We start from the raw sequence: 27,659 nt of genomic DNA, 5'->3' as shown, positions 1-27,659 counted from the left end.
TGTCCGCATCAGTCCCTGGTCTGGGAGCCTTGCACTTCCCCATGACTTAGAGACAGGAGGGCTCAGATGATGACCGACTAACCCCGGGGAACCATGCAGAGTGAGGGACAGACAGGTGTTAGGCAAGTACCAGTGATGTCTCAGCTTACACAGGAGTCAGGCTTCCCTGCATCCCTGCTGCCTTATCCCCTTGCCCACGATGCCTGTGGTCCTGCTTCTGGCTCAGAAGGCTCCCTGAAGACAGAACTGCCAACTGGCCCCATCGCCCTGGGGGTGCAGACACTGCCTCTCCCAGCCCGCTGACTCCTTGAGCTGGCATAGAGGCCAGGACCCCCTCCACCGGCCTCAGCACTGTGAGGACAGGAGGGCCCCTCCCACACAGAACATGGCCTCCCAGGAAGCAGGGTGGGGCCTCGGCTGCAGCTAGCTGTTTTCCCATCCCTGCATGGGGGAGCAAGTGACCCACCCCTGCCTGCTGTGAATCCCACCCGGCTGGCCCCTTTCTTAGCCCATCTTGTTTACACAGATGTTCAGAATGAAAGTTTTAAAAAAGAAAAGGCTCACCCACATGTAGAAAAAGGGCATCATTTTATCAAATATTGACAATTCCCAGTAGTCTGAGGAAACTGTGTCCGTGTCTATGCTCAGGAGGCCACTAGAGGAAGGGCACTGTGGCCAGAGGTGTTGGCATGAGGCTGGCTGCAGGCCATCCACTCGAAGTTTCCTTGCCTCCTGCGAGGGACCAGTCTTCCCAATTCCAGTGAAACTTGGCATTATGTTTGGGGCAGGAAATGGGAGGTGGCTGCAGTGGGCTTTACACCAGTGGTCAAGGGTGCAAGAGGCAGACCGACCCTCAAGACCAGCAGAGGGACTAGCCTCGGGCAGAGATGTAGTCTGGAGACTGGACTGGAGAACAGACGTGTTAGGGACAAGCACCGAGCCCCTCATCCCTACCCAGAGCCAGAGACATTGAAAAATACTTTTTGGCAGTTGTCAGCAGAGCCCCCCCAGGAAGGAGAGGCAGGGAAGGTGAGCCCTCCAGAGGACGGAACCTGGATGCGCATCCTCAGCACAACTCCGGTGGGCCTCCCCACTTCACCGACGCAGCCCAGGGGTCCTGCCTCCCAGGCCAGTTGGTGACCGGGAGGCAGCAGCCATCCAGCGAGGCTTCCCGGGCCGCCAGGCCGGAGACTCCGCCCTCTCCGCTCTCCGCGTCGGTAGCACCAGGGCAGGGGGTCTGGCCTTGTCCTCCCCACTCAGTTGGCCTCGCTCTCCGTGAACTCCTCTTTGATGGACTGTTTGCGGGACTTGCAGTCCGGGAGGTCGAAGCCGAAGTCGGCCCACTCGTCGGGCCCCGCGCCCCCGGCCGGGCCCCCGCGGTTGGGGATGGTGATGGTGTGGCGCACGCGGAAGTGCACGGCCTCCATGACCCGCTGGCGCTGCAGCTCCCCCGAGCCCCCGATGGCGATGGTGGCTGCATTGCTGCTGGAGCGAATCAGCTGCTGGGTGCTGTAGTCGTGGCTTTGCTTCAGGTCCTGGAGCCCCCTCCAGATGGTCATGCGATACTGGTCGGGGATCTTCAGGGCCCCCAGGTCCTGCAGGAGCAGCCGTCAGGCTCTGCCCTCCCCCCACCAGGGACATCACCTACCCTGCACAGCCAATGGGGGACCAGGAGGGGGGGATGAGCCTCCACCGAGGGGGAAGGGGCGGGGGCACAGAAGTAGACAGTGCCAGATAGCCCTGTGCCTGGTGGTCTGGCCACACCCAATTCTGCCCTGGACAGTACAGGAGAGACAAGAAATGACATGGGGTGGGAGTGGGGCACTGCGGTCATGGGCCTGGGGCCCTGACCACAGTCAGAGTAACAGATGGAGCCCCCCCCACACTGGGTGCTAGAGGACCCCTGCCTCCCAGCCTCAGGGCCGGTTCCCCCCCTTCAGGACAAAACAGAGCCTCAGGTTCCTGTCACCCCACCTCCACCCCACCAAGTAACGCATCAACTGGTGAGGAAGGGTTACCAGGCCCTGAGCTATTCCAGTGGGGCCACCAGGGGCAGGTCAGAGAGCATAGTGGACAGAGGACAAGGCTGCCCTCTGAGCCACTGGCCCCGCTCCCTCTGGCTAACTCGCATCCCTTAGGAGGCCTCTGTCCCAGGGTCGACTGTGGCGCAGGTCCAACAGAGGCTCCAGGCCACTGAGTTGGAGTCCTGGGATCCGGCCCGCTGATACCTGTGTCTCTCGGCCTCCAGCTAACAGTCATTACACTCAAGACAACTCCAGGCTGTACACTGTGCTAAATCGCTTCAGTCGCGTCTGACTCTGCGACCCCATGGACCGTAGCCCTCCAGGTTCCTCTGTCCATGGGATTCCCCAGGCAAGAATACTGGAGTGGGTTGCCATTCCCTCCTCCAGGGGATCTTCCTGACCCAGAGACTGAAGCTGTGTCTCTTACCTCTCCTGCATTGGCAGATGGATTCTTTACCACTAGAGTCACCTGGGAAGCCCTCTGAGTGTTCATTGCTGGGACTCTGGTTTAACCCAAAGACCAGCCCGAGCTGTGGGTCAGGGGTCAGGATGCCAAGGGTGGGGCACCTCTAGCCCTGCACACCCTAAACTGGACATTCAGTTGCTGTGGGTGAACGGCAAGTGGTTTGGGCCTCAGTCCCGCTCCCTCCCGGCCCTGCCCCGTGTAAATGGTGCTGAGCTAAAGCAGCACCCGGTCCCTTCTGGACTTCCCCTTCTGGAATTCATCATGCCTTGGAGACAGCTCACCCCCAGATCAAAGGCCACAGGACAGAGACTCAAGTCCAGATGCGGGACTTGGGGCAAGTCCTGTCCAGCCACGTGATGCTGGGTGTAAGCAAGTAGACTTGGCTACTTGCAGGAAGAAGGGTTTTCCAAACTCCCCAGCCCCCCTTGCATGGGAAGACAGGAAATGGAGGGACTGCACCGCAAGAGGAGAAAGTTCCCTGGCCTGTAGACAGGGCCCACGCTGGTCTGGGGGTGGGTTCCCCATGCCTGCCCCACTGGGCAGTTACCTCTATCGTCAGGTTCTGCAGATGGTAAATGTTCTGTAAGCCCTGGGAGGTGAAATACTCGATGCAATTTGGACACCCCAAACCTGTTAGAAAACTGCAGAGAATTGGGGAAACAGAGCAGCATTAACTTGTAAAAACCTGGCTGTATGGCCCACCTGAGCAGGAACCGGCCACCCCCAGATCTCCCCCGCCGGCCCAATGTGGCCACAGCTTCCGGCCCACGCTCACCTGGGCGCAGCCTCCAGGGAGTCCCTGGCTTTCTGTGCCCACCTCCCGAACACCTGCTGGAGGCTCACTCCCCCACTCCCTCTATCTACTCTCCAGACAGCGGAGCAGGGACAGCACCAGCTGCAAGGGGCAGCAGGCAGAGACCCCCACCTCGGGCTTGGGGCAAGGCAGCCAGGAGCTACCAGGGCTGAGGGTACTGGGCTCGTGGCAGCACCCAGCCAGCAGTGGCCCACGTACCTGACCAGGCTGGGGTCAGCATGGTAGGGGGGTGGCGGGGTACAGTGGGACCCCGAGACCATGGACTGGGAGCTGGGGCCACCATTCATCTCCCCGTTCGCTGGCAAGGTGTGGCCGTGATTGTTGAGTATCCCGGGGCCTGGGCAGAAAGCAGATGGGACAGTCAGAGGGGGGCGGGCCAGGCCAGGTGTTCCAGGCTGCATGGGGGAGGCTCGTAAGGCTTGGCCCTCCCCAAGACCTGGAGTGGATAGAGGGGACTGTGCCTTATGCTCTTGGGCCAGAATTGCAGGAGGGCCCAGCCATCAAGAGCCCTGAGTGGTCCTGAGCTGGGCAGGAGGGTCTGGAGCCAGGCTCCCCCACCCCCCACCCCAGCCACCCTGCCCAAGCCACTCACCCATGGGTCCCAGGTTGGACCCAGCCGCTGAGCCGTGTGGGGGAGGCTGGCCCACCAGCTGGTTGACTGAGGGCAGCTTGTTGACTGCCCCATGCGCTTTGCTCATGGGCGAGAGGACAGGCCCGTAGGATGGAGGCTGAAGGTGGCTCCTGCTCAGGAGGGACAGCAACTCCAAGTGAAGCCCCCTGCTACAGGGGCCTGGAGACCCCACCCACACCGGGGTCAGAGCACCTGCCTCCAGCCCAGCTTCCCTGCCTGACAGCGGTCACACTCGCCACAGGCCTGCTCAGAGGCAGGACCTGGGCAATGGGTAGGAGCCAGAGGGGGGCCATTCTTGACCCTGGAACCAGACCTATTCTTGGTGGGTCAGTGTCACCCCAACCACCCCTTCCTGGCCCCCACTCAGCAGACTTCTAAGCTGAGATGCTGCAGTTCAGGGAGGCTTCCTGGAGGAAGAGTACTGCCTGGTGCTGCTGTGTTTTCCCTGCTGGGTCATCCAGCCCCATCTTTCCCCACATCAGACAGGTGGGTAAGTCCGGGAGGACTGGGGTTGGGGGCAGGGTGGAGGGGCTGCACTCACGGCCTCTGCAGGAGCTGCTGCTGCTGCTGCCGGTAAGAGTCCACCAGCTGCTGGGGCACCAGCTCCATCAGCTCCAGGCTCTCCTTGACCTTCATCAGGATCTCAAAGTTCTCCCGGCCCCGCACCTGAGCACAGACAAGTGGACCCTCTGCCTGCCCAGGACATGTAGACAACGCCTGGCCCCAGACCCCTCCCCCCACCTCCTGGCGCAGGGGAGTGCCTCTCCTTTCTCAGGGCTCCCCAGCCCCTGCAGCCAGGGGGTCCCCTGGTCCTGCTCTCCTCTCCAGAAGTAGGTCTGAGCGAAGCTGGTGGGCTGGCTCCTGTCCATGCAAACCACACCCACCCCTTACTACCTCTGTGTCTTTGCCACACCGTCTCCTCCCTCTTTTCAGAGCTCAGCAGACCTGAGGTACTGGGGTGAGGGGGGCCCTGGACAAATATGGGGTTTCTAGAACAAGGAACTCATTCTTGAAGGACTCAAGACAAGTCCTTGAAGGACAAAAAACAAGCTCACATCATGGAGACCAGTCCTAGCAAAGCAGGTGGGGGTTAATCTGTGCTGGGATGGCCGCATCACAGGGCAGCCTATACTCCCAGCTCGGTGATGTGCTGGGGCCCAGCAGGCCATGGGATTCCTCCCACCTGCTCCCTTGGGTGGGGGACTGCATCACCCTGCACCCTACATCACCCTGCAAACTGTATCACTGTATCCATAACACGCCCTCCTGCTCTGGGAGCTCCATCAGTGGACCTGCTCCCCTTGTGGCTAGTCCAGCTCTCTGGGCCCTGGTTCTCCTTTCTGGGATCCACAGAGCTTGGGGTCTCAGCTGTCAGGGCATGCTGAATGGCACCGGCCACCCCCAGGGCCCTGGGTCTCCCCCTAGCACCGCCATGCCCTGGCCTGGGCTCCGTAGGCATGGGACTCACATGCATGTAGTACACGTCATCGTCACCATGCCGCCTCTTCTTCACGTTGGTGCCCAGGGCAGGAACGGTAGGGGGGCTCTGCTTGAAGGCTAGCAGGGGTCAGGGGCTTTGTGAGCAGGCAGGGAGGAGGCGGGGCACATGCAGGTGAACCAAGCCAACCCCCTCACCCCGCCCCACCACCCGGCCTGAGCCAACCTCCCTGAGGCGTCCCTCGTGGACAGGCCTGGAGACCAGTCACCCACTTGGATGAGCAAACTCGAGCAGCCACCCAGACTGGACAGAGTGGACTGGGGGGGCAGCCACATGGCCGGGGCTCACTCTGTCCCCTGGACACAGGCTTGCATGTTTCCCAAAAGTCTCCAGACTGGTCCAGCTCGTCCTGAGGGTGGCCTGGCTCTGACAGTCTGGAGTTGCCCTCCACCCTTGCCCCTGCCCCAAGCCCCGCTTACCGCGCTTGCTGGCTGCTCCGCTCTTGGCAGCACTCTCGTTGAGGGCCTGCTGCTCGCGGTAGTGGTCTTCATCTGCTTTGCGGTCTCGGCCAGGACAGGCACAGATGCGGCCCTCAAAGGACCGGCGGCCCAGCACCTGTCCACTGTCCAGGGCACAGCCAGAACCGTGAGCTCTAGGGGCCCACCTTCCCCACCTGCCTCGAACCCCACGGGACTGGCCTTGATGGGCCCAGGGCTCAGGGCTGAGAGCACAGCTGCTCCAGGACAGCAGGTCTCCTGCCTCGCTCCCAGGGTGGTGCCTGCCCCTGCAGCCCCTCTCAGCACACGGCCTGCAGGGCCCCTCCCCAAACTTGCCTCCAAGGCCAGCACCCCTCCTTGGTCATGGCTGTCTCCCCAGCAAGACCCCCAGCAGCACTGGCCCAAATCCCTGCCCACCCACCCCCCCACTCCCACCTCCAGCAGACTCACTCCCGCGTCTCCAGGGTGATGATGATGAGGATGGGCCGCCGGTTCATGCCCCCAACACAGCTGCTGTTGCACATGAAGTTGTATAGGATGGTGGTGAACTCTGTCCCCACCTGCACACAGGGAGGCAGGGAGGCTGTGGTGTCAGCAGGTGGCCTCAACCCACAGGCGTGGGCTCGTGGGCTTCCAAGCACCCATCCCTCACATCTCCGGTGGGCAAGAGGCTGCTGGGCCCTCTGGTCCTCTGCCATCTATCTACCCATTCACCATGCATCTACCTCCATCCACCCATTCTTCCACCATCGATCTATCCATCTACTTCCATCCACCCATCCTCCCATCCATCATTCATCATCCATCCTCTATTCACCATCTGTCTATCATCCATGCAAGTATCCATCCACACATCTCCCTATCCATCTCTCAGCCCCCATCCATCCCCCATCCATCCATCCATCCATCCATCTACCTTCATCCACCCATCCTTCCATCCATCCACCAACCATCCATTTATCCACCCACCATCTGTCCATCATCCATGCCCCCAGGCGTGTTTCCACCACACATCCATCCATCCCCCATGCCCCATCCACTTGTCTGTCTACGACCTATCCATTCACGCACTACACTGAATGTCCTGTGCTGTGCTGGTTGTGGGAACCACGAGAGCCACAGTGGTTGCCCCCACCACCTCCTCACCCCGACACAGGCTGGAGGTCGCCCCAGCAGCTGGGTATGAGCACAGGCCCCTGTGGGCACAGGTGTGTGTTTTGCAGTGTGGGCTCTTCTGGGCACTGCTCTGGCAGAGGGAGGGGCCAGAGCTGTCCGAGTGGGGTCCACATACACTGGTTCCTGGGAGTTTATGGACCCAGGACTCGTGACCCGGGGGCATCCTAAGACCACAAAATGGGCGGTTGTCGAGGTCTCCCTGGGTCTGGAGGATGGCTTAGGAAACCTGGCCTTTCACAGAACTAGCACGTGGCCGCCACCAGGGGGCAGGAGAGCCCTGCTTTCCTGGCCAGTCCTAGAGGTGATAGAGGGGCTGGAGGCTGAGGGCTGGGGGAGGGAAGCCAGGGTGGAAACCCCTCCCAGGGTCCTGGTCCCACTGACATAAGGGCTGTTCCTTAGGGAAGCACGGGGCTTCTGGGGAACCAGGTGCAGGAGTGAGGCCTGGAATGGGAATACCGACAGGACTAGCTACAGCACCGGGGGAGGGGTCTCCGATCTAGGGTGGGGGTGAAGTAGTGCTGTGCCCCCGACTGAAGGTCTGTCCTCTTCTCCTTGGGGGCCCCCCCACAACCCATTCCACCGGGCTGACTCCCCCTGACCTGAGTCCCTCCCTCCCCAGCGCCCAGAACCAGGAAGGGGGACGAAGGGCTGGGTTGAGGCTCAGGGATCACCAGGCCCACCCCATGTGGCAGAGCTGGGGGTGCAGATGGCCAGAGAAGGCTGGAGGGGCTGCCCCCAAGCTGGGGGTCAGGCTGGGAGGGACTGAGGGACAGATGGACATGAAGACGAGAGAGGAGCCCCACAGTTGGACTTAACTCTGGACACTAGGGAAGTGACTTGCGGGGCTCTGCCCCGCCCCCGCCTGGCTCCCTACCTGCGGGGGCTCGTAGGGCACCATGACGCTCTGCCGGCCCGTGACCGGGTCGTCCACGTACTGCGAGAGGTTGTTGCCCTCCACGCGGATGAGGTGGCTGGCAGGAGCGGACTGTCCTGCCGAGAGGAGGAAGCAGCTTCAGAGAGGTGTCAGCCAGGGGCTGCACCCCTGTGCTGGGCACATCGCGGCTGCCTCGGGGCTTCCCAAGGGGACACAGGTGGCAGGCAGCTCTCACGCCCGGGGCATCTGACCTAGCAGCCCTATCCTGCCCTCGCCACCCTCCCCATCCCCCGCCACCCTCCCCCCACCTGCCCGACACCTAAGGCCCTGGGGCAGAGCTGGCAGGACACAGGACTGGTGAGGTGGATGCAGAGCCCACTTGTCAGTGCCCTCCCGTTGGACCTGCTGCCTCCAGGTAGGAGGCTGGGCCAGCCCTCCCCTTCCCTCCAGGGTGCTGAGGGGCAGAGGAGGGAGCAGGGACACTCACCTTCATTGAAGTCCCGCCCGAGTTCGTGGTTGGGGCAGCGCTTCACGACCTCAGTCACGTGCTCCGCCTTCTTATAGACGGGCATGGCGCGGATGGCGGTGCCTGGGGGCGGCGGGGTGGACACCTTGATCTGGATGGGGCACGTCTTGGCGATTTGGCAGTAAAGCTTCTTCAGCAGCGGGGAGTACTGTAGGGTTGGGGGTCCGGGCGAGGCTGGTCAGCCCAGGAGTGCCCCGCCAGGAGTCCCCGCCCCAAGCCCTGGGATGACAGTCCTCGCTGGACACCTCTGGGCATCCTTCCCTCCAAGCTTCTCCCTAGCCCCACTCAGCAGGTGCCCTGAGTGCCCTGTGCGGCTGGGAGGAAGCACTTTCTGTCTGGATCTCACTGGTTGGAAAAGGAGGTGCCATTAGGTCTATTTTATGAATGAGAATTGGACCATAAAGAAGACTGAGTGCGGAAGAATTGATGCTTTCAAATTGTGGTGCTGGAAAAGACTCGAGAGTCCCTAGGACTGCAGGATCAAACCAGTCAATCCTAAAGGAAATCAACTCTGAATGTTCATTGGAAGGATTGATGCTGAAGCTGAAGGTCCAATAATTTGGCCACCTGATGTGAAGAGATGACTCACTGGAAAGGACCCTGATGCTGGGAAAGACTGAAGGCAAAAGGAGGAGGTGGCAGAGGATGAGACGGTTAGATAGTATCACTGACTCAATGGACGTGAGTTTGAACAATCTGGGAGATAGTGAAGGACAGGAGAGGTTGGCGTGCTGCAGTCCATGGGGTCTTAAAGAGTTGGACACAACTGAGCGACTAAACAACAACAATAACAATGGATGAGGACAGGAAAGTGAGGAGCTGCTGGAGAGCAGGGCTGGCTGGGAGCCAGGTCTGGCGCCTCAAGCCTGTGGACCTGGAGCCTCCAGACCGTAGTGGTTTGAGGGGTGAGGTGCAGCATCCCGTGTCGGGTTTAAAAGCCTGGAGACAGGTCTTCTGGCATTCATCAGAGGAGACAGGCCCAGGGACTCCCGGACCATCCTCAGAGGGGCTGGCCCTGCAGTTGGGTTCTGGCCACTGCAAGTGGGGGGCTTTGCCCACAGAGCCCCAGGACCCCTAACAGAAGCCCCTGACCCAGGGAGGATGGGATGATGCTCACGCCACCTGCAGGGACCTCCAGGGCCAGTGCCCAGGGGTCCAGGTGGCCGACCTGAAGACCCAGGCTGGCTCTCACGAGTCCAAAGTGACCTTGATGGAAGGGCCCCTTGGAAACAGGGGTGTCCACCCCTTTCTAAGTTGGCTGTCCTCCAGTAACTGGCTCCTGGGGGCCCATCGGGGGCTCCTCATGGCCCCGTCTGCCCCCAGGGACAGTGGGGAACATCGAGCTCTCAGAGTCACAGGATGCTTTCTGTTCCCATGCCACACCCCTGGGTCCCCCCACAAGTCCATGGGACTTGGAGTTACCCCAGCCACAAGGCCCTGGGAAGCCCCCAGCACACCCCACCATGGTGTGTGGGGTCAGGCTGGAGACAGGGCTGCTGCAGTCCAGAGGATGAGCAGGTCTGAGCCCACCTTTGCCAAGGAAGCTGGCGCCTGACACCCTGACCCATCGATGAAGGCCACTCTGGCCACTTGTGATGCCTCTCTGGCCACCAAGGGACACAATGGACTCTCAGGGCCTCCTAACCTCAGCCACAAGTCCAGGAAGAGCAAGGGAGATGGAGCTCACCCTGAGCCCAGCCCTCGGCCCTGAGCAACACAGCTGTCCTTCCTCCGATGAACTGAAACCCAGCCAGAAACGCTGCCCTGTCCCTGCAGTGGGTCTGGGGGACTCGGGGAACAAGTGGGAGGGTCTCCCTAGTGGCGTCCTGGGGGATGGGGACCCTGCCCAACTCCCTTGGCGCTGGCTGCAGGACGAGCGCCCTTGTACCCTTGTCATGGAAGGGATCGGATGCCCACAGGGCTTGTCCCCTCCCAGGTGCCCTGTCCACATGTGCCTGCAACCCTGCTGCTGCAGGCAGGCACACCCCCTATGGATGCAGGTGGGCCCTCAGCTGCCAGACAGGAGGCTCAGAGGTCACACAGGGCAGGGGCAGCTTGCATCCCAGGGAGGTGACTGCTGACCTCCTGTGCCCCCATCAGGATAAATGCTGCCCCTTTACCAGTTTGGGAGATCAGCAGAGTGCCCTGCCTCAAGATCTATGCCCAGGCAGTGGTAGCCCAGCCCAAAGCAAACTCCAGGTGCCAGCGGAGGGCCCAGCTCTCTTGTCCACCCACGTATGAGGCTTCAGGACCCATTCCTGATGTGAGACAAGTGTGCATTCAGTCTCAGGATGAAACTGCCTGGTCATCGTCATGGAGGCGCTCCAGGGGGATACCCAGGGGGTCTTCCTGGTGGAGGAGGGCCCCACAGGGAATGTCAGGCCTCAGTTGGACTGCAGGGACCTGAACACAAGCAGTGATGGAGGAAGAAGCTGGGAATCTGGGAGCCATTCACTCGGTGAGGCTTTGTTGAATGCCTAGTGTTTGCCCGGCTCTTGGCTCACTAAGGAAACGAGCCGAGAGCCCCTCCACCCCCAGAAAAATCTACTTAGCCGAGGCTCACCGCTCATACTCAAAGGCCACGCAGCCTCACGGCCTCCTGCTGCAGCTGTTGGATCCCAGAGGAGGCTTCCTCCCCTACAGGTGACCAAACTGCCTTCGGAGGGCCCAGGGAATAAGGTGACCCGGGACTGGGAGGGGCATATGGAGGACTGCAGAGAGCTAGCCTGGACTACTGGGGGGTGGTCTGCAAGGGGAGACGGACTGAGGTGTGGCCGCAGTGTCCCAGTTTCAGCACTGGGCTGGACAGCTGGGACGCCTTAACCATTGGACAGACCTTTCTGTGGCATGACGGTCGGCTATGCAGGTCCCCGTCCGAGAGTCCCATTCGCCCTCTGACTTGTGCTCCCGCCCAAGCCCTGAGATGGGTCTTCAGATCCACCAAGACCAGGCGTTCCTGGAAGCCCCACTGAGGAGGGAATGGCGCCAACAGGGCGGAGCCAGGAGGCTCGGGAGGTGCAAAGCTGCTGCCCCCCACCCCATCCCACCAAGCTCCCTGATCACCCCCTGGCTTCAGAACCCCTGCCCCACCCACGCAGCCTTTCCCCCTGGGCTGCCTGCTCCAGCCCCACCAACCACCTCCGCTGGAGCTGCGGACGCCCCACCCCCTGGGAGGAGCTGCTGGGAGCTGTCCCTGGTACCGCCGGGCAGCGGCCGCCCGACAGCCCAGGTGAAAGCCAAAAGTCGGCTTGGCTGCGAGCACACCGCCGCCTGGGGTGCCTCACCAGGCCAGTGGTGAGGGTGAAGAGGACACTCCTCCCTCTGTGGTCCTAGCAAGGCCAGTCACTGGCTCTCCACCGCTCCCCATAGGGGTGCCCCCCACTCAGTGCTGCCCTCCCTACCGGCGGCTCTTGTGGCCTTTGGGCACACACACAGGTCAGGCTCCCACTCCAGCAGGGGGTGGATCCACAGATGCCCAGCCTGGCCGGAGTCCGGTAGCATCAGGGAGCGAGACCTGAGGTCTCTGCACCCTGGTGGCATCAGTGGTGACACCTGTGGTCGCTGGCCTCCAGGGCAGGAGGGAAGCCTGGGAGGGGAGGGGGCAGGCTGGAGGGGCAGGGGGCAAACCAGTGCAGGGTGGTGCAGGGTGGGACCTGGAAGGAATGAAGGAGCCCCCCACCCCTCCTCCAGCTCCTCCCCTTCCTCCCAGAGCTCCGGGGCCTCAGGCCATCCTGGGCACAGGGCAGAGAGAAGGAGGGCTCCTGGGTCCTCCTCGGTTCTGTAGAAAAGATCACGTGGAGACAGTTCCTCTCTCCCTCCCGCCTGCCTCTCCTTCCCTAGGACCGCTAGATGGATGTGTTTCAACAGATTCCGAGCTGATAAAATCTTATTTATCTTCGGCTGTTGACACGGAGCCGTCAGGACTTGCCTGTTCAGGGATGCGTGTGTTCCTTCGTGTTTGCAGGAAATGGTTCGCCCAAACGCTGGTGTGTGCCCATCCTGCCCCCACCAGCTCCTCTCCTCAGACCCACGCCTCCCCGTCCCCCGCCCAGCTCATGATGAGCCCGGCCTGGCTGGAAGCCGCGGACCTGGCAGGGCTGGTGCTGGGGTGATGGGGGAGAGGGCGGCGGGTGGCGGGCGCGGTGTGGTGGCTGTTAATTTCCTCGCGCCTGCTCCCCGGCAGCTGGGTGCCCGGCATGGGCAGGTTTGGGCAGGAGCGGAGTGGAGAGGTGATAATAACTTGTCTGTCATTTTCCAGGGACGTGTAGCGTCTTGCAAACCGCAAATACCGTTAACCAGCTTGGGTGAATCTGTTACAACAGATTCTGGGAGACGGGACCCGCAGTGGGGGCTTTATTTTTTTTAATGATTTTTTTATAGACCACTTTTTATCTGCTTTTTGTGTGTGTGTGCATGGATGCGCTGGTGCTCACACCCACGTTTCTCTCCGCTCTTGGGTTACGGACCCTTTGAGGACCTCCTCAAGACTGCAGACCCTCACACCCTAGAAAAGCTCCTGAGTAGATCAGCAGAGCACTTGGCAAGAAGCTTCATGGGGTCCCAGGCTGCCACCAAAGCTCATAGGAACCCCTGGTTCAGCCTCCTTTCTTCCCCGAGAAGAGGAGGCCTCCCAGGGTGACAAACCACAGGGACACCGGCCCCTACTCCTGGCCACCCCCCACCCTCACTGGCACAGATCCACTCCCACACTCCTGTCTTCACTCAGCCAAGAGGGACTGAGGACATGGGGGGCTCTGAGAGACGTCAGCGAGGTGACCAGCCTGGGGGCTGTGGGGGCACCTATGACCATCACCCCAGCCTGCTTCAGGGCACCCAAGCTCAGAAGGCAGCAAAGCTCCACGCACAAGAAAACCCATGGCCAACACTCCACCTTGGATGTGGGCCTGGTGGCTGGAGGGTCCAGGGAACCTGGGATGCCCAGGGCGGGAGCCGGTGCCTGGCCGGCAGAGAAGGAAGGCTGCTGTGATTCCTCAACAGCTCGCAGCTTGGGATGGGGTGGTGTGGGAGATGCTTCTGCTGACACCCCCATGAAGCTGGATGGCCCAGGCTCCCCTTGCCGGGAACCCAGCGGACCTGGAGGTGGAAACAGGCTATGCTGGTGCTGAGAAACCCTGACTACTGTCTGGGGGAGGCCCTGGAGGCTGTGGACTAGAAGCTGTCCCCAGGAGAAAGACAGGGGCCTGAGGCTTGCAGGGACACCCTCAGTGAGTGTGCCCCCTTCAGCTGCACCCCCAGACCAGCCCACTCCTCATCCCACTCAAGGCTATGGACTGGCAGGGGAAGTGGCTTCTGTCCTGGGCTAAGATCAGGGGTGAGGTGGATGCGCTGAGCTGACCCAGGAGAGAGGCTCCAGTGGGCACTGGGCCTGCTGTGCAGGGTGGCCAGCGGGGCAGGAGCTGAGGGCCCACCCAAAGCCTGGCCAGACGGGGGGACAGACCAGGTAGGTGGGTCTGGGGAGGCCATGTCTGCTGGTGTCGAGGCTGGGAAGCCTGCGAGTGGGTGCAGTCACCCTGCACTCTCAACAGGGCTCCTGAGACCAGCTGCATGGCCACCATTTATCGACACCTTCTCTGTGCTGGGTCCACTCGCACAAACCTCCCCCTCGAGGTCACCCTCTCACCCTGTTTTAGAGACGGAGGGCTCTGCTTCCAAAAGCTGGAGTGGCGCAGCCCTGGGCCCCTGGGCTCCATCTCCAGACCCCTTGTCACCACTGGGCTTGACTTGGGGCCATGAAGAGCATGTAGCTCAAAGAAGCAGGTGGACAAGGACACGGGGCCAGCTGTGATGCCCTTCACCCCAGCTGGGCTGAGCTCCAGCCTCTCAAGACAAGGGGACAAACAGGTGGGAGCCTGACCTGCCCCTTCTTGCTGCAGGGAGGGGGGGTTCTCCCTCAACCGCAGAAGGAGCATAAGACAGCCTCCTGGTGCAGTGAGGGGTGTCCAGGTGGGGATCGTTGGGGGGCAGCTAGCCGGGTGGGGGGAGGCAGCTGGTCTGGATGCTCCAGCCCCCACTTTTCTGTAGAGATGCTGTGTGGTGAGTCTCAGTTCCGACCCTGAAGGGCCTTGTCAAGTCACTGGCTCCCCCGTGAACAGTGCTTGGTGGGTCCTGGCACACAGGGGTCCTACTGTCACCTCTCTCACTCTGGTCCCTCCAGGAGGAGGGAGCTGCCCAGAGGTCAGCCATGCCCTTGGCCCCAGTGACACCCTCAGGCGCAGGTGGGGACCCTGGGCTCCATCTGGTCCTTGTTCAGTGACCCAGACACAACATGTGGCCAGCCCGGACCCCGAGGAGGGGGTGAGCAGGACGTGCCCCCACCCCTTATTCCCAGGGCACAAACAGCATCACCATCCAAAACACCAGACTTTGGTTCCGCCGGGTCCAAACTCAGTTCCTCTGCCCACAAACTTGGCTTTGACTTTGCCAGCCTGCCTGTGCTGGCCTCCTTTGAAGCCCAGTGTCCCTGCCTGCAGCGAGCATCCCCCCGGCTGGCCTCATGCCGAGAGCGCTCTGGCCAGAACCCAGCTAGCATGGCCATGGCCAGGCCTCGGAACTGCCCGACATGAGACAGTGTGAGGAGGCTGCCTACCAGCCTAGCTCTGATCCAGTGCTGGGAGGGCTGCCGGGGTGGCTGGGGGAGGAGGCCCCCATTATGCTCACCCTACCCCCGTTGTGCCTTTTTGAGTTGTCATGGCCTTGTCAGCATGGTGAAGGCAAGAGTCAGCGGCCAGCTTCCACTCATACGACAGTCCCAGAGCCTCTGCCTGTGGGCATGCCATTCTGGACACTGGGCTGTTCAGTATGGGCAATCCTTTCCTCAGCTTCCTGCAGCTTCCGGATGGCCTGGGGGCATCGGGGCTAGAGGTGAACCAGCTGCAGGAGGCTGAGGGGACGCAGGGAGGGGAGGTGGCCACAGCAGTGGCAGACACTCAAGGTGGCCTCCTGGAGGGCTATTGCGTTGGTTCCAGCAGGAGCCCCAAGGAAGCACCCTCCTGCCTCTGACCTTCCTGCCATTGCTGCCACAGGTAAGCCCCCAGTTGGGGACCACAGTTAAAGACACACCCTCCAGCCAGGAAGCAGTGAGAGCATTTCTTCACTAAATAAACCCCACTCCTGGCCAGCAGGAGAGAAGCCTCGGGACCTGCACGCCTTGGACCCGGGGGGCTGGCCATTTCTCAGCTTTTAGTACAGACGGCTGCAATCGAAGTTTTCGCTGGAACTTGTAACTACCCAGTGAAGGGTCTGAAGCAGGGAGTACTGACTTCTGAACATCTGATCCCATGCAGCGCAGCATGAGGCCGCTCCCATTACATCAGCACCACCTGGGCTCATCCTCCCTGGGTACTAGAGGCACTGGCTGCTCCCCTCCCCAACACCAGGATGCCACAGAGGAAGGGGGCCTTGCCCGGGTATGTCTGCGATCCTGAGGACTCTGCCTCCAGGCCACTGAGTGGTTTTCCCAACAGCCTCTGACCATCTACGTCACTCAACCCTGTGTACCTTTCACGGGGGCTTTCCTGCCCTAGAAATTCTGAGGGATCCATGAACTTGAGCATGGCTTCCAAGTTTGGGATCTGAGAAAACCCCAAAGCAGATTTCCCTGACAACCAACCACAGGGACCCACTTGACTCATTGCTCAGCTGTGACCTTCATCCCGAGTTCCGCATGGCCAAGGTCCAGGGCATTCAGCCCGCTGCCGCTGCAGCAGTGGTTCTAGGAGAAACTAAGGTGGGGTCTCCCCTTCCATCCTCACTTTCCCACCCAGAAAGGGGGCTAAGGGAACCTAAGGGGGAGCTGAGGATGGCGGGCCTGGCTGAGGTGTGGCAAGAGAGGAAGAGGGGCAGGTCCCATGCCCAGCTCCCCTGACCCCCAGGCTCTCCTGGCCTGTGGCTACTTTTACTTTTGAGCCTTGTCAGACCTGATTGTTCTAATTATAAAATGCTCTTGAGGAGTTTTCATTGGTCAGTAAGAAGCAGACAGAGAAGGTGGCCAGGCAGACTTCACCCGCCCAAGGGCAGCTGTCACTCACTCGCTGACAAACAGTGATCATAGGCTTGCTGGGGGTCTGGGTGCTCCCTGCCATAGCCATCGGCAGGCCCTGGACCTGTGAGGGGTCGGTCCCCTTACCACTGGACCCCTGGGTCCTGGGGGTGTCTACAGACCCAGCCCTCGGAACTGGGAGAAGGCTACTCCTTAGATGTGACCCACAGAGGTGCACAGACTGTGCCCAGAAGCTGAGTAATGAAAGCCAGGGGTCAGCCTGCTGGGTTCCAATCCTTCTCTCCCTTTGCTGACGGGTGATCTTGAGCAGGTGACCTCGAGCAGCCACTCGAGCCTTATCAGTAAAGTGGGGAGACCCTGAAAGCCTACAGCATGTACCGGGGTGCTCCTGGTGGGGCCTTCCCACAGGGGGACCCTGCAGAGGCACTGTCGATCCACAAACCAGTCACCCCAAAATCCACAGAGCTGTGTCCAACTCAGAAAACAGTCCCAGGAGGTGAGGAATGACATGGATCACATAGTGCTCCATCCGCAGCCCCACACTTCCAGGATGGACCCCCAAACCTGGGGGCTCCTCTACAAGAACCTTGGGGTGGGAGGTGGCAGCTGCCCTGGGAGCACCACCTCAGCAGCAGGGACTCAGGGCTCCTCTCAGGGCCCCCAAGCTGAGCTCTCTGACCTCCAGGCGCAGGGCTGCCTGGCTGCTTGAGGGGATGGAAGGAGAAGAGGTGACCCTACATCCAGCCGCGAGCCAGGCACTGATGCCCCAAGTCCAGCCACAGGAAGCCCTGCCCCCGAGTTTGACGCAGGGTGAGGTTTGCTGCAGACCCTCCCTGAGTGTGGTGCACCCGATTCCCCTAAATAACCCATGTTTCATCTCCACAATGTACATTGTTAGGACTCTTCCTTCAGTTTCAAATACGTATAATTGCTTCTGGTGCCAGTAAAAGGTATTAATTCCACTTATGCATTCCATAAACTTTTAGGATAACGCAATTGATACCGCGATCGTGTTGGGACACCTCCACTATTATTTTCCTGCTTGCAAACCTCCAAGGGGATGGAAAGTTTTCTCCCAAATCCATTAGTGTTGACTCAGCCCTGTTCTACCCAGGAATCCCATGAAGGTCTTTTGTGTTTCCTGGCCCCCCACCATGTGCTTCTAGGGGGTGGGACAGGAGGGGCATCACTTGACCCTTGTGGGCCAGCTAGCTCCCAAGACAGGCCGATGGACACACTCCCCACTGAATCTGGGGGCAGCTGGAGGTCACTGAGGGGCTCTGTCCAGGAAGGCAGGCTGTCCAGAGGTCCCCCAGGGGCCGGCTGTGGCCTCACACCCCCGCATACCTGCACTGTCTCCCCTCATGGCAGCCTGGCCTGTGGGCCATCGGCAGTGCCACCCAGTCTGCCCAAGGTGACCACAGACACCCAGCCGGGCCAGGGCTCTGGCCACAGCAAGTCACCTTCTGCCCTCGGAACCCCCTTCCCAAACCTCCAAAACACCGAGGACTGCCCTTCCCTGGCTCCCAGGTTCAGCCTGGGAGCAGGGGGAGGACAGGCTGGGCTGGACAGCATCCAGACACTCTCACAGGGGCTGCTGCTGCTCTCTGCTTCCTGGGACTCTTGTCACCAGCTGTCCCCACACTGACAATGCGGGGCGGGGGGGTCCCCGGAGTGGGAGTGGCCATCTGGTGGTCAACAGAGGGTGACCTGCCATGTCCTGGGGAGGGTGTGGAACAGGGACCTGGGAACTTGGCACCTCCATTCCCAGCCTGGCTCCACCCACCCACCAGCCCAAAGAGCATCAGTATGCCCAAGGACGTCAGCCTCACTCACACCTGTGAGCTCTCATGGTGCCTGTCTCTCTCCAAAGTGCAGAAGGGCCCCAAAATGGACAAGCCACAGCCAGGACGCTCACTGGCAGGGGGTTACAGAACCTCCTGTGATAGTGCCCTGACTGGCCACATGCCCACCTGGCCTTGGCCCTGCCCCTTGTTCACAGTCTCAGGAAGAGCCCAGGCCCCTCCTCTGGCTGCTTAGTTACCTGCCACCCACCTGCTCCCGGTCCCTGTAGGAGGGGAGGGGCTGTCAGAACCCTGGGCAGCAGCCAGGAGGTGCCGGCACATGTGTGTGTGTAAGAACATATCTGCATGTCTGCACATGTGCTCCCATATGTGGACAGTATCTGCATGTGTGAATGTGCACACATGTACTGTGGTGTGAACGTGTGTTATGTGTGTCTGTGTGCATGTGTTCACACACCTGTGCATGTCTGCATGTGTGTGCTGTGTGTGCGTGTCTGCACACGTGTTCGTGTTTGTGCATGATGTCTGAGTGTTGCATGCACGCGTATTTGCACACATCCTATGAGCTGAGGGCTCCAGGCCCCTCTGTGCTCTCGGTGTGGGTATGAGACCTGAAGTCTGAGGGACACAGGTCAGAGCAGATGAAGCATCCAGGGCTGTCGGACTCACAGGGGGCATTGGCCAAGCAGAAGCCAAAGACCCCATTAACAGCTGCAGCTGCGTGGGGGCTGGTGAGGGGGTTTTTCCTGAGCAGGGAGAGGAGTGAAAGCAGCAGTCAATCTGGAATTGAACTTGAGAAAAATATGAATTATCTATCAGTTACCAGCGGGCTGGTGTAGGGGGCAGCGGGCGGCACAGTGAAGGCCAGGATGGCAAGCCCGAGCGGCAAGTCTGGGCAGTGCCTGCACAGCCAGGGCCCCAGAGCCGTGAGCAGGCAGGATGCTCGGTGGTCTCTGCCCTCACCAGGAGCTGGCCGCCCACCTGCCCCCTCCCTGGGCAAGGAGGAGAGCCTATGGGGATGGGGTCCGCTCCCAGAACCGAAGTGCCAAAAATCTCATTATCAATGTTTGTCCCATCTCTAACCTGGCATGGAGAAGGGCCGGAGAGGGGGATTTGTGAGTACCACCCTCCTCCACTCAGGTCCATGAGCCATGGCGAAGGGTGAGGGGGAGTGCGGGTAGGAAGAGAGGGAGGGAGTTATCCACTGCTTGGGCACTGGGGGGTGAGAGGGGCTGGAGGTTGGAGGCAGAGCCGCTGGGACAAGCGAGGCTTCCTCTGCCCCCTGGACAGACCACCCCTTGCGACCACTTAGGGCCAGCACAACTGTGACCAAGTCATGAGCCCCTCCAGCCCTGAGGTCACACACCTGGCAGGGGACGGTAGAGGCAACCAGGCACCAAGGAGCAGTGCCCATCCCTCCCCGAGGACCAGCTCAGACCATTCCAGGTGCTCCAAGACCCCAAGATGCGACAGATCCCACCAGCATCCTCAAACAGTGAAAAGGAAGGGAGCCAGTCCCCCCACAAGCTGCCCATCAGGACTCCTAAGAACCAGCAACTTGGGCCCTGATGACAGAATGTCAGTAAAGAAGGACCGGGATCCTTCTGCTTAGAAGAGAGAGAAAGGGCTTAAGAAGCAAGTGGGAACTTGGAATAAGAGCGGTAGTGAGCCTCCTGTTGCTTGAGGGTGTGCAAGTGCAGTGATGTCTCGAGGACCAGACCTCACAGCAGGGGTGTGGGGAGCAGGACCCCACAGGCAATAAAGAATCCCTGGCAGGTGCAGCTTTGGGTAACCAACTTTGTCCAGGAGGACCAGGCTCCATGGCACCCCCATCATCCAAGGAAATAATAAAGACATGCCAGCACTAAGCCCCATGCAGCACAGGCACCATCCCATTTAAGCCTTATCATCTTCACCAATAGAGCAAAGGAATGAAAATTTGCAGATGAGGCCATCCGGGCACCAACGGGACCAGGTGCACCCTTGGCCACTGCAAGCCCTGGAGTCAGTCTGAGCCTTGACTCAGCAATGGGTCAGCATCTGGGGTAGCCCACTGCTTAAGCAAGAACTCAGAAATAGCTGTAGGGGGCCGCCCAGGCTGCCTTTTGCTCCACCCCATCTCTGGTCCCCCAGAGTGTGGGAAAACCACAGTCTGGGCGGTGGGCACTGGGGACAGTGGGAACCAGTTCTTAAAGTGGCAGAACCTTAGTGTCACCTTCTCAGCACTCCCATGGGGGCTGGAACCAGCCCCCCGGCACAGTCCAGCCTCCTCTGCTCCAGGGTCCTTTGCCAGGGGCTACGAGTGAGTACGGAGCTGCTGTTCCCGGAGAAAGTGATGTGGCCCCATGCCCTTTCCTGCCCCATGCCCTGTGTACCCAGTGCTCAGAGGTGAGCTGCTAGTGTATCCAGGGGTCTCGGAGTCTCTACAGCCTTTACTCTGCCCCAGTGGGGACATCAGGCAGCCTGTTTCTCTCCCAGCCACGGTAGGGACAGTGCAGTTCCCATGCCAGCACCATCCTGCCCCGGCATCTGCATAACTCTGAGAAGGTGGTCTAGACTATCCTGTGTGTGTGATAAGTCGCTTCAGTCGAGTTTGACTCTTTGCCACCCTGTGGACTGTAGCCCACCAGGCTTCTCTGTCCATGGGATTCTCCAGGCAAGAATACTGGAGTGGGTTGCCATGCCCTCCTCCAGGGAATCTTCTCAACCCAGGGATCTAACTTACATCTTGGGTTTCCTGCACTGACAGGTGGGTTCTTTACCACTAGCGCCACCTGGGAAGCCCAGTCCTGGACTACAAATGGGTCAGTAACAAATTCTACCTTCTGGGTTGTAGGCAGTTTCAAGGGTTAACATAAACTCAAAGAACTTTGGGCAATAGCAATTCACAATAGCAATTCTGGGGAGCAGCAACCGTGGGTGTGTGGGATGTTCTCAAAGTTGGCAAAATCTCGATTGTGGCGGGTGGGAGCACTCAGATGTTCCCAAGGGAACGGCAGCAGGGCCTGGGGTCCGCAGCCTTGGGGCTCCATCTCAACCTCCTGTCTCATACCCACGCTTGGAGATGACAACCCAGAGACAGAGTGGGCAATGCCTAAACACGCCTATGACTGAGACTTCTCCCCAGCCCTGCACTGCCTGGAGGAGGTGGCCTCTGTGAACCTGGGAACCAAGCTCAGATGACTTCAGGTGTCTGAGGTGGGAGCATCCTGTCCACCTAGGGCAAAATTCAAACCAGAACCCCCACCCGAGCTCAGGAATGCTGGCCAGACAGTCTTGATGAGAACAGTCTGCCTCTGTCCTTGCCGGGGACGAGGGACATGTCCATCCCCTCTGGGGCGCTGTGGGCGGCTCTGTGGGAGGCTGGCCCACTCTGGCCACGCGTCCGAGGGGTGGACACGCCCAGACTGCCCAGCCCTGAGACCCGCCTCCTGCCTGATGCTCCTCCTGGCCAGATGGGAACCCTGAGAGGACACAGGTGTGTGTGGTCACCCCCTCCCCGCCCTGGGCACCACTCACCGTCCAGGTGGCTGACTTGGCTGTACTCGACTGCTGGAAGGTCACCTCGAAGTGGTGGGGGCCAGGGTAGTCAGTGTTGGAGGGGATGACGGGCGCTGGCGACATGGTGTCGAAGGTGGAGCTGGGCTGCGCGTAGGGCGAGTGGGTGGGCACGCTGGCGGTGTGCTCCGGGGTGTAGGGGCTGGCCGAGGCCGCTCGGCTGCTCATCTGGTCCATGGGGCTGCTCAGCAAATTGAACTGGGACTGGCGGGAAGGGGAGGAGGGAGGGGGAGACACACAGTCAGGCTGGAGAGTGGAAGCCATCCCGTCTGGGGAGGTGTCCTGTTACAGGAGCCTTAAAGGGCCAGCGGCTCAGTCATCCCAAATATTTCCTCGGTGCCCCCCCCACCCCTGACAGGTCACTACTTGTGTTGGGATAAACTGACATATTCACCTCGCCCTCCTCTCCATCAGCCTCCCGGGTGCCAGGTCTCCTGGGGCTCTGCTGAGCGCACCTGGAGGGAGCTGCCTGTGGGGGCGGCTCTCAGGGCTGATGCCCTGGCTGCACTCTCTGGGGGCAGTACCTGGCTCAGCATCCTCATTTCTTGCCACCCCAACCCCCCCATCCCTTCAATTCAAAGCGGGGAGACCTTGCCCTAGGGAACAAGGCAGAAAGAGTGTGCCCCAGGGTGCAGGGGGCTCACTCCAGGCTCCATCCAATGCAGGGGCTGCCCAAGAGGCTCTGGGGGTCCAGCCCTGTACAGTTGGGGGCTGGACGGTGGCTGAGCCAAGAGTCACTTTCGAAGGGCCCCTACAGGTGGCCTCCATCCATCGGCATCTGAATGGCCCCCCGAGGTTCCCCCTGCTAGCGTCTTCCACACCCTCCGCACAGAGAAGGAACAGGAACTCAGCCTCACTGTGTGGGCGTGTCCCCTGGGTCACCCTCTGCGGGGTCCTGACCGTCAGTCCCTGCCAGGAGCTTAAGGGAGACCCGAGCAAAGGGAGGGGGTGCCAGCCCATGCTTCAGTGCCTTGAGGGCAAGGCAGGGCAGAGGCCCCCAGGAGGGCTGGCACGGAAGAGCCCCCCCTCCTGATCAGGAGGTTTCAAGCAGGAGGTGGTTCAGAGGGTGACACAGTAGCTGACAGGGACCAGACCGGCTCTAACTGCGAATGCTAACCCGCTCCTTCTCTGCGCCAGCTGCTCTCCGCGGAGCTCTTCCTCCTCACCACCTGGGGTGGGCATTGCCGCCCCTACCTGTGGATGAGATTGAGGCGGGAGAGCGGGTGATAACTTGGGGACAGTGAACTGGGGGACTTGCATCTGGCGGGCAGAGCCTGGAGTCCCCCTAGCGGGGTGAGGGTTAGGGGTGGGGGGAGGATGGGACAGTGGGAGGAGGGAGCAGGACCAGACAGGAGGGGAGGCGAGAGGACCGGACAGCGGGAAAGGGGACCTTCTGCCCTGTCCTCTTCTCCACAGTGAAAAATAAAAGAGCAAGTTCCTCCCACAGATGATCAGGAGAAACTCTGCCCTGGGGCAACCCATGCTCAGCACCCCTCTGTACATCAGGAGGCTGGGGCTCCTTAACCCAGCGTCTCCTCCCGCTCAGTACTCCACTGGGGCACGCATTCCCTGGGGCCCCTCCCAGCCTGGGGAGGTGACACCTCCCCTGAGGTCTGCCCAGCCAGGAGGCAGCCTGGCTTGGGTGATCTTGGAGCAGGGAAGTGACCGGTGACGGACAGCAGGTGGCTGGTTCTTAGCAAAGCCACTGCTCCCCGCTCCTCGCGCCCACTGTGCCTCCCGGAGGTGGGTGCCCTGGTCTCGAGGGCCAACTGCCACCCAGTGCAGATCGTTTGGCAGCGGGGCAGAGCCCCCAGGCCCACCCGTGCTCTCCCTATCAGGGACAGCCAGACTAGGTGAGGCCATCAGGACACCAGCATGACGCCCTGGCCGGAACTGCCATTGAACAGACCCCTTGAGCGGATCCCTTTTCTATTTGAACCTCCAGGGCCATTCCCTGCCCCCAGGAAAGCTGAGGCTCCACCACCAGTGGGACAGGGAGCCCTGCAGGGCAGACCCCACTTCACTCTCCCACTGAACCTCCCTCCCTGGTCGGTGCAGCACCCCCACCCCGCCACAGCCTTCCTAACCTCTGTGCCTATACCTGTAAAAGGAAGGGGGCCCGGTGCCCACTGCACACCTTGCAGGTGGATAAGCAAACTGCCGAGTCCGTGTGATGGAACGTTATTCCGAGCTACTGATGCCACAGCCCCGAGGAGAAACACACCATGAGAAGGCACAGACTCAAAAGCTCAGACATCTTCTCTCTCTGTTGACTTGACAGTCCAGGGGCGGCAGACCCGGGGGAGAGACACAGGAAGGGGGCGGCCAGGGCTCAGGTGCAGGTTCCCTTCTGAGACTATGAAAATGTGCTAAAATGGACTGTGGTGATGGGTCCACGTGTCTGTGCATTTTCTAACTGAAGTATAGTTGCTATCTGATGTGTGAATTTCTGCTGTACAATAAAGTGACTCAGTTATACACATCTATACATTCTTTTTCGTATTTTTTTCCATTCTGGTTTATCACAGGATGTTAAGTATGGCTCCCTGTGCATATAGTAGGGCCTTGTTGTTTACCCACTCTGTATATAATAGCTTGCATCTGCTAACCCCAAACTCTCAATCCTTCCATCCTTTACCCTTCTCCCTCTTGGCAACTCTAAGTCTGTTCTCTCCGTCTGTGAGTCTGTTTTGTGAATATATTTAAAAAACACTGAACGGCATACTTCAAACTACATACTGCAAACACTGAACTGCACGCAGCTGAGCTGTGGGGTAGGTAAATTGTAACTCAGTAAAGCTACTGAAAACAAAACAACAAGGGACCCTGTGGATCCTCACCTCTCCTGAGCCCAGGTTGCTCTGGGGATGGGGGGATTGACAGCCACCCCCTCCCGAGGGCCCGCCTGGGGAGTGCGCTCACACCCCCTTGCTCCAGGAGAGCACTGTTCTGTGCCCCCCTGGTTTATGCCTCCCCACTGGACTCCAGATCCCACAAGGACAGACCTTGTCTCATGGGCATCAATGTATCCCCATGTGGACACAGGAAATGCAGCCAGTGTGAACTGAGTTGTGCTATGAGCACAGAGAACCAACTCCAAGGACTGAGCGCCAATGAAAAGAATAAAGTAAAATATCTCATTCACAGTTTTATATTGATGGTATGCTGAAATGAGCATAGTTTGGGATAAGTAAAATACATTCTTGAGTTACTTCCATTGTTTCTTTTCACCATTTTTAATGTGGTTACCAGAAAATGCAACATTATATATGTGGTTTGCATGCCATTTCTCCTGGACATTAGGCACCAGACAGGATCCTCAATCAGTAGCTGATGAGGGGCTGGAATTATTGTTATTACTATTAATGATGAGGGACTCACAGCTGGAATTATTGTTATTACTATTATTACTATTAATTATCAGCACACCCTTTAGGGGTGTAGTTCATTTCTCATTATGGTGTGGTTACTCAAGAGGGTTCCTCCCCTCAAGAAAGAGGGTTGCTGCACAAGACAGTGAGCAGGCACAGGGATGAAGAGATAGATGGATGGATGGATGGAAGAATGGAGGGAGGAATGATGAAGGGAGGGATGGGTGGGTGGATGGATGGATAGAGGGAGGGAGGAATGGAGGGAGGGGTAGAGGGATGGATGGATGAGTAGTTGAAGGAGTGGAGGGATGGAGGGATGGATGGAGGGGTGAGGGGGCAGCAGGAGCCCCTCCCACCATACGGATGCCCAGGAATGAGTACAGGATGTGAGCCTGCTCCCCCATCACAGGAGGCTGAGAGCCCTGTGGGTCCTGGGGGGAGGAGTCCCAGCCTGCCCTCACTGTTTTTCTTGTCTAGGTGGTAAGCATGGCCCCTCTGGAGGATCTTCCTGTCCCTCCACTGAAGGCTGCAGGGAGCCTTCCTCATCTTGGCTGCAGAAGCGTCCTATGTCCTGAGCAAGGATGGCCCAAGCCAGGGGTCTCAGGTCCATCCTCCCTGCTCCATCCCTAACAGGAAGATGGCCCACACCAGCAGGGCAACAGTGCTTGCCTCCCAGTTCAGGAGAGGCGGGAGGCCGCCCCACGACAAGGTGTTCAGATTTTAACTTGTCCACATTCTTTTCAGATCTGAGGCGGGTGCCAGGGAATTAGTCATTGAACCAAAAGGAGCTGGGCCGATAGGATCTACACGCCCAGCAGCCACAAAGCAGGGAGGGGGACGACTTCCAGCAGGCTGGCCCCTGTGGGGGAGACCTTAATGAGATGTGGGACCACCGAGTCCAGAGAGGGTCCTGCCCCCTCTGCAGGCCCTCCTCTTGCTCCAACCTAGGTTCAGGGGCTTCCTGTGGTCTGGGGTCCTGGGAAGCCCCACCTGCCTGCCTGGGAGCCTGAGGACAGTGGCCCTGTGCTGGGTCCGGCTCCCAGGGGCAGATGCTGTCCCTGGGGACATTGGGGCTGCCCCTTCCTCCCTCGTGCTTCCCCAGGGACACCCTGCCCACACCCTGGAGCCGGCTCTCCCTGCGGCTTTTCCACACGGGTTTGAGCACGGCTGGAACCCGCAGATTAGAAGCGAGGCACCTCTGCCCTGAAGGGCCCTTTCTTTCCTGCCCTCAGGAAACTTCGCATTTCCTTCCTCCTGACAGGAGCCTTGCTGGGGACCCCCGCCCCCCAGACCCAGCTGCTAAACAGGAGCCTGGACCTGGGGGGAGGAAGGGGAGGCCAGTGTGGTGCCTGAGGTCCAGGGTGGTGCACCCACCAGAGCTTGTGGGGGAGGGGAGGTTCTCCAGAACCAGAGGCCCCCCGGAAGCTGAGACGAGACCCACTTGGCAGCAGCGAGGAACTTGGGCAAAACCAGGACTTTTTTGGTTTGTTTTGCTTTCAATAAGAACTCCCAAGAGAGTGGGCTGATCGGGACACGCCTGGCCCGCGGCGGCCCACAAGTGCCTACATGCGCGTGCAAGGCTCTGGGACCGACCCAAAGAGGGCCGTGAGCGGGAGTCGGGAGCCGGCGGGTAGCCTCTACTCCTGCATCTGAGGAAGTGCCCGGCCTGCCTCTCCCAATGGGCAGGCGGGTGGGGTGGGGTGGGGTGGGAGCACTGGGAGGGGGTCGGCCTAGCCAGCCATTCCAACCCTCAACCATGCCTCCGGCTGAGCAGGACGATGTCCCAGGGACCTCTCCCGCCAGGACCACGCAGCCCCTCCCCGACGGTCCTGTCCACCTGCTCCACAAACACGTGTCCTGAGGTTCTCTGTCTACTTAGAGCAAGATGCTGAGCCGGGGGAGATGGGTCAGAGCTGCCCTCCGGGTGCCTGCGGTGTGCAAACCTACACGGGCAAGGCTTCTGGGTTTAGAGAGCCTAGGTTTATGTCCCAGCCCCCGCAGGGCAGCCGAGCTTGCTCCCCGGGTCAGTGTTTCTCGGGCAGGAATCTAGAGTGGCCCCATTTTTGCTCCGTGTGGGACAAGGGCATGGACGCCTTGGGGCCCTGGGCCGAGGGGCAAGGGTCCCGCAGGCGAGTCAGCAGAGGGAGAAGGTTAGATGGGGAGGGAGGGGAGGGACCGAGGCGGCCCCGCCCCCTGGATGGACACCCCGCTTGGCAACAGGAGTCCCAGGGAAAGGAGGGGGCTCCCCGAAAAGCAGTGGGGAGAGGTCCAAAGGGGGCTGCTCCAGAGTGGAATTCCGTCCCAGCTCCTGCCCCACCCCCGTCCCCACCCCTCTGTACCCAGCCCCCAGCCTCAGGGGCCTCCCATTCAGTCCCTGCTCATTGGCTGTGGGGTCCCCCACCTCCCCCTGGCACAGATTAGCCCCAGACTGGACTCTCAGAGGCTCTGGGTTGAACTAA

General features: G+C 60.3%; 1 protein-coding gene across 5 annotated transcripts in view; it reads right to left on the bottom strand.

The window, feature by feature from the left end:
* Positions 1-569: 569 nt before the first annotated feature.
* Positions 570-27,659, bottom strand: part of TP73 (tumor protein p73) — a 73,812-nt gene continuing 46,722 nt past the window's right edge. For all 5 annotated transcript variants that reach the window (XM_070474178.1, XM_020875313.2, XM_070474179.1 and 2 more), the window contains exons 4-14: positions 21,791-22,033; positions 8,408-8,594; positions 7,921-8,036; positions 6,321-6,430; positions 5,853-5,995; positions 5,404-5,492; positions 4,477-4,601; positions 3,897-4,045; positions 3,503-3,641; positions 3,038-3,131; positions 570-1,595 (exon numbers count right to left, since the gene is read on the bottom strand). In XM_070474178.1, coding sequence (XP_070330279.1) covers positions 1,257-1,595; positions 3,038-3,131; positions 3,503-3,641; positions 3,897-4,045; positions 4,477-4,601; positions 5,404-5,492; positions 5,853-5,995; positions 6,321-6,430; positions 7,921-8,036; positions 8,408-8,594; positions 21,791-22,033 — 1,734 coding nt within the window. In that variant the 3' untranslated portion in view covers positions 570-1,256. The remainder of the gene's footprint in view (positions 1,596-3,037; positions 3,132-3,502; positions 3,642-3,896; positions 4,046-4,476; positions 4,602-5,403; positions 5,493-5,852; positions 5,996-6,320; positions 6,431-7,920; positions 8,037-8,407; positions 8,595-21,790; positions 22,034-27,659) is intronic.

Source organism: Odocoileus virginianus, chromosome 11 (assembly GCF_023699985.2).
Source record: "Odocoileus virginianus isolate 20LAN1187 ecotype Illinois chromosome 11, Ovbor_1.2, whole genome shotgun sequence".
Taxonomy (NCBI): Eukaryota; Metazoa; Chordata; class Mammalia; order Artiodactyla; family Cervidae; genus Odocoileus; species Odocoileus virginianus.
The sequence above is the reverse complement of the archived record's forward strand: the minus strand, read 5'-3'. Positions and strand labels throughout refer to the sequence as shown.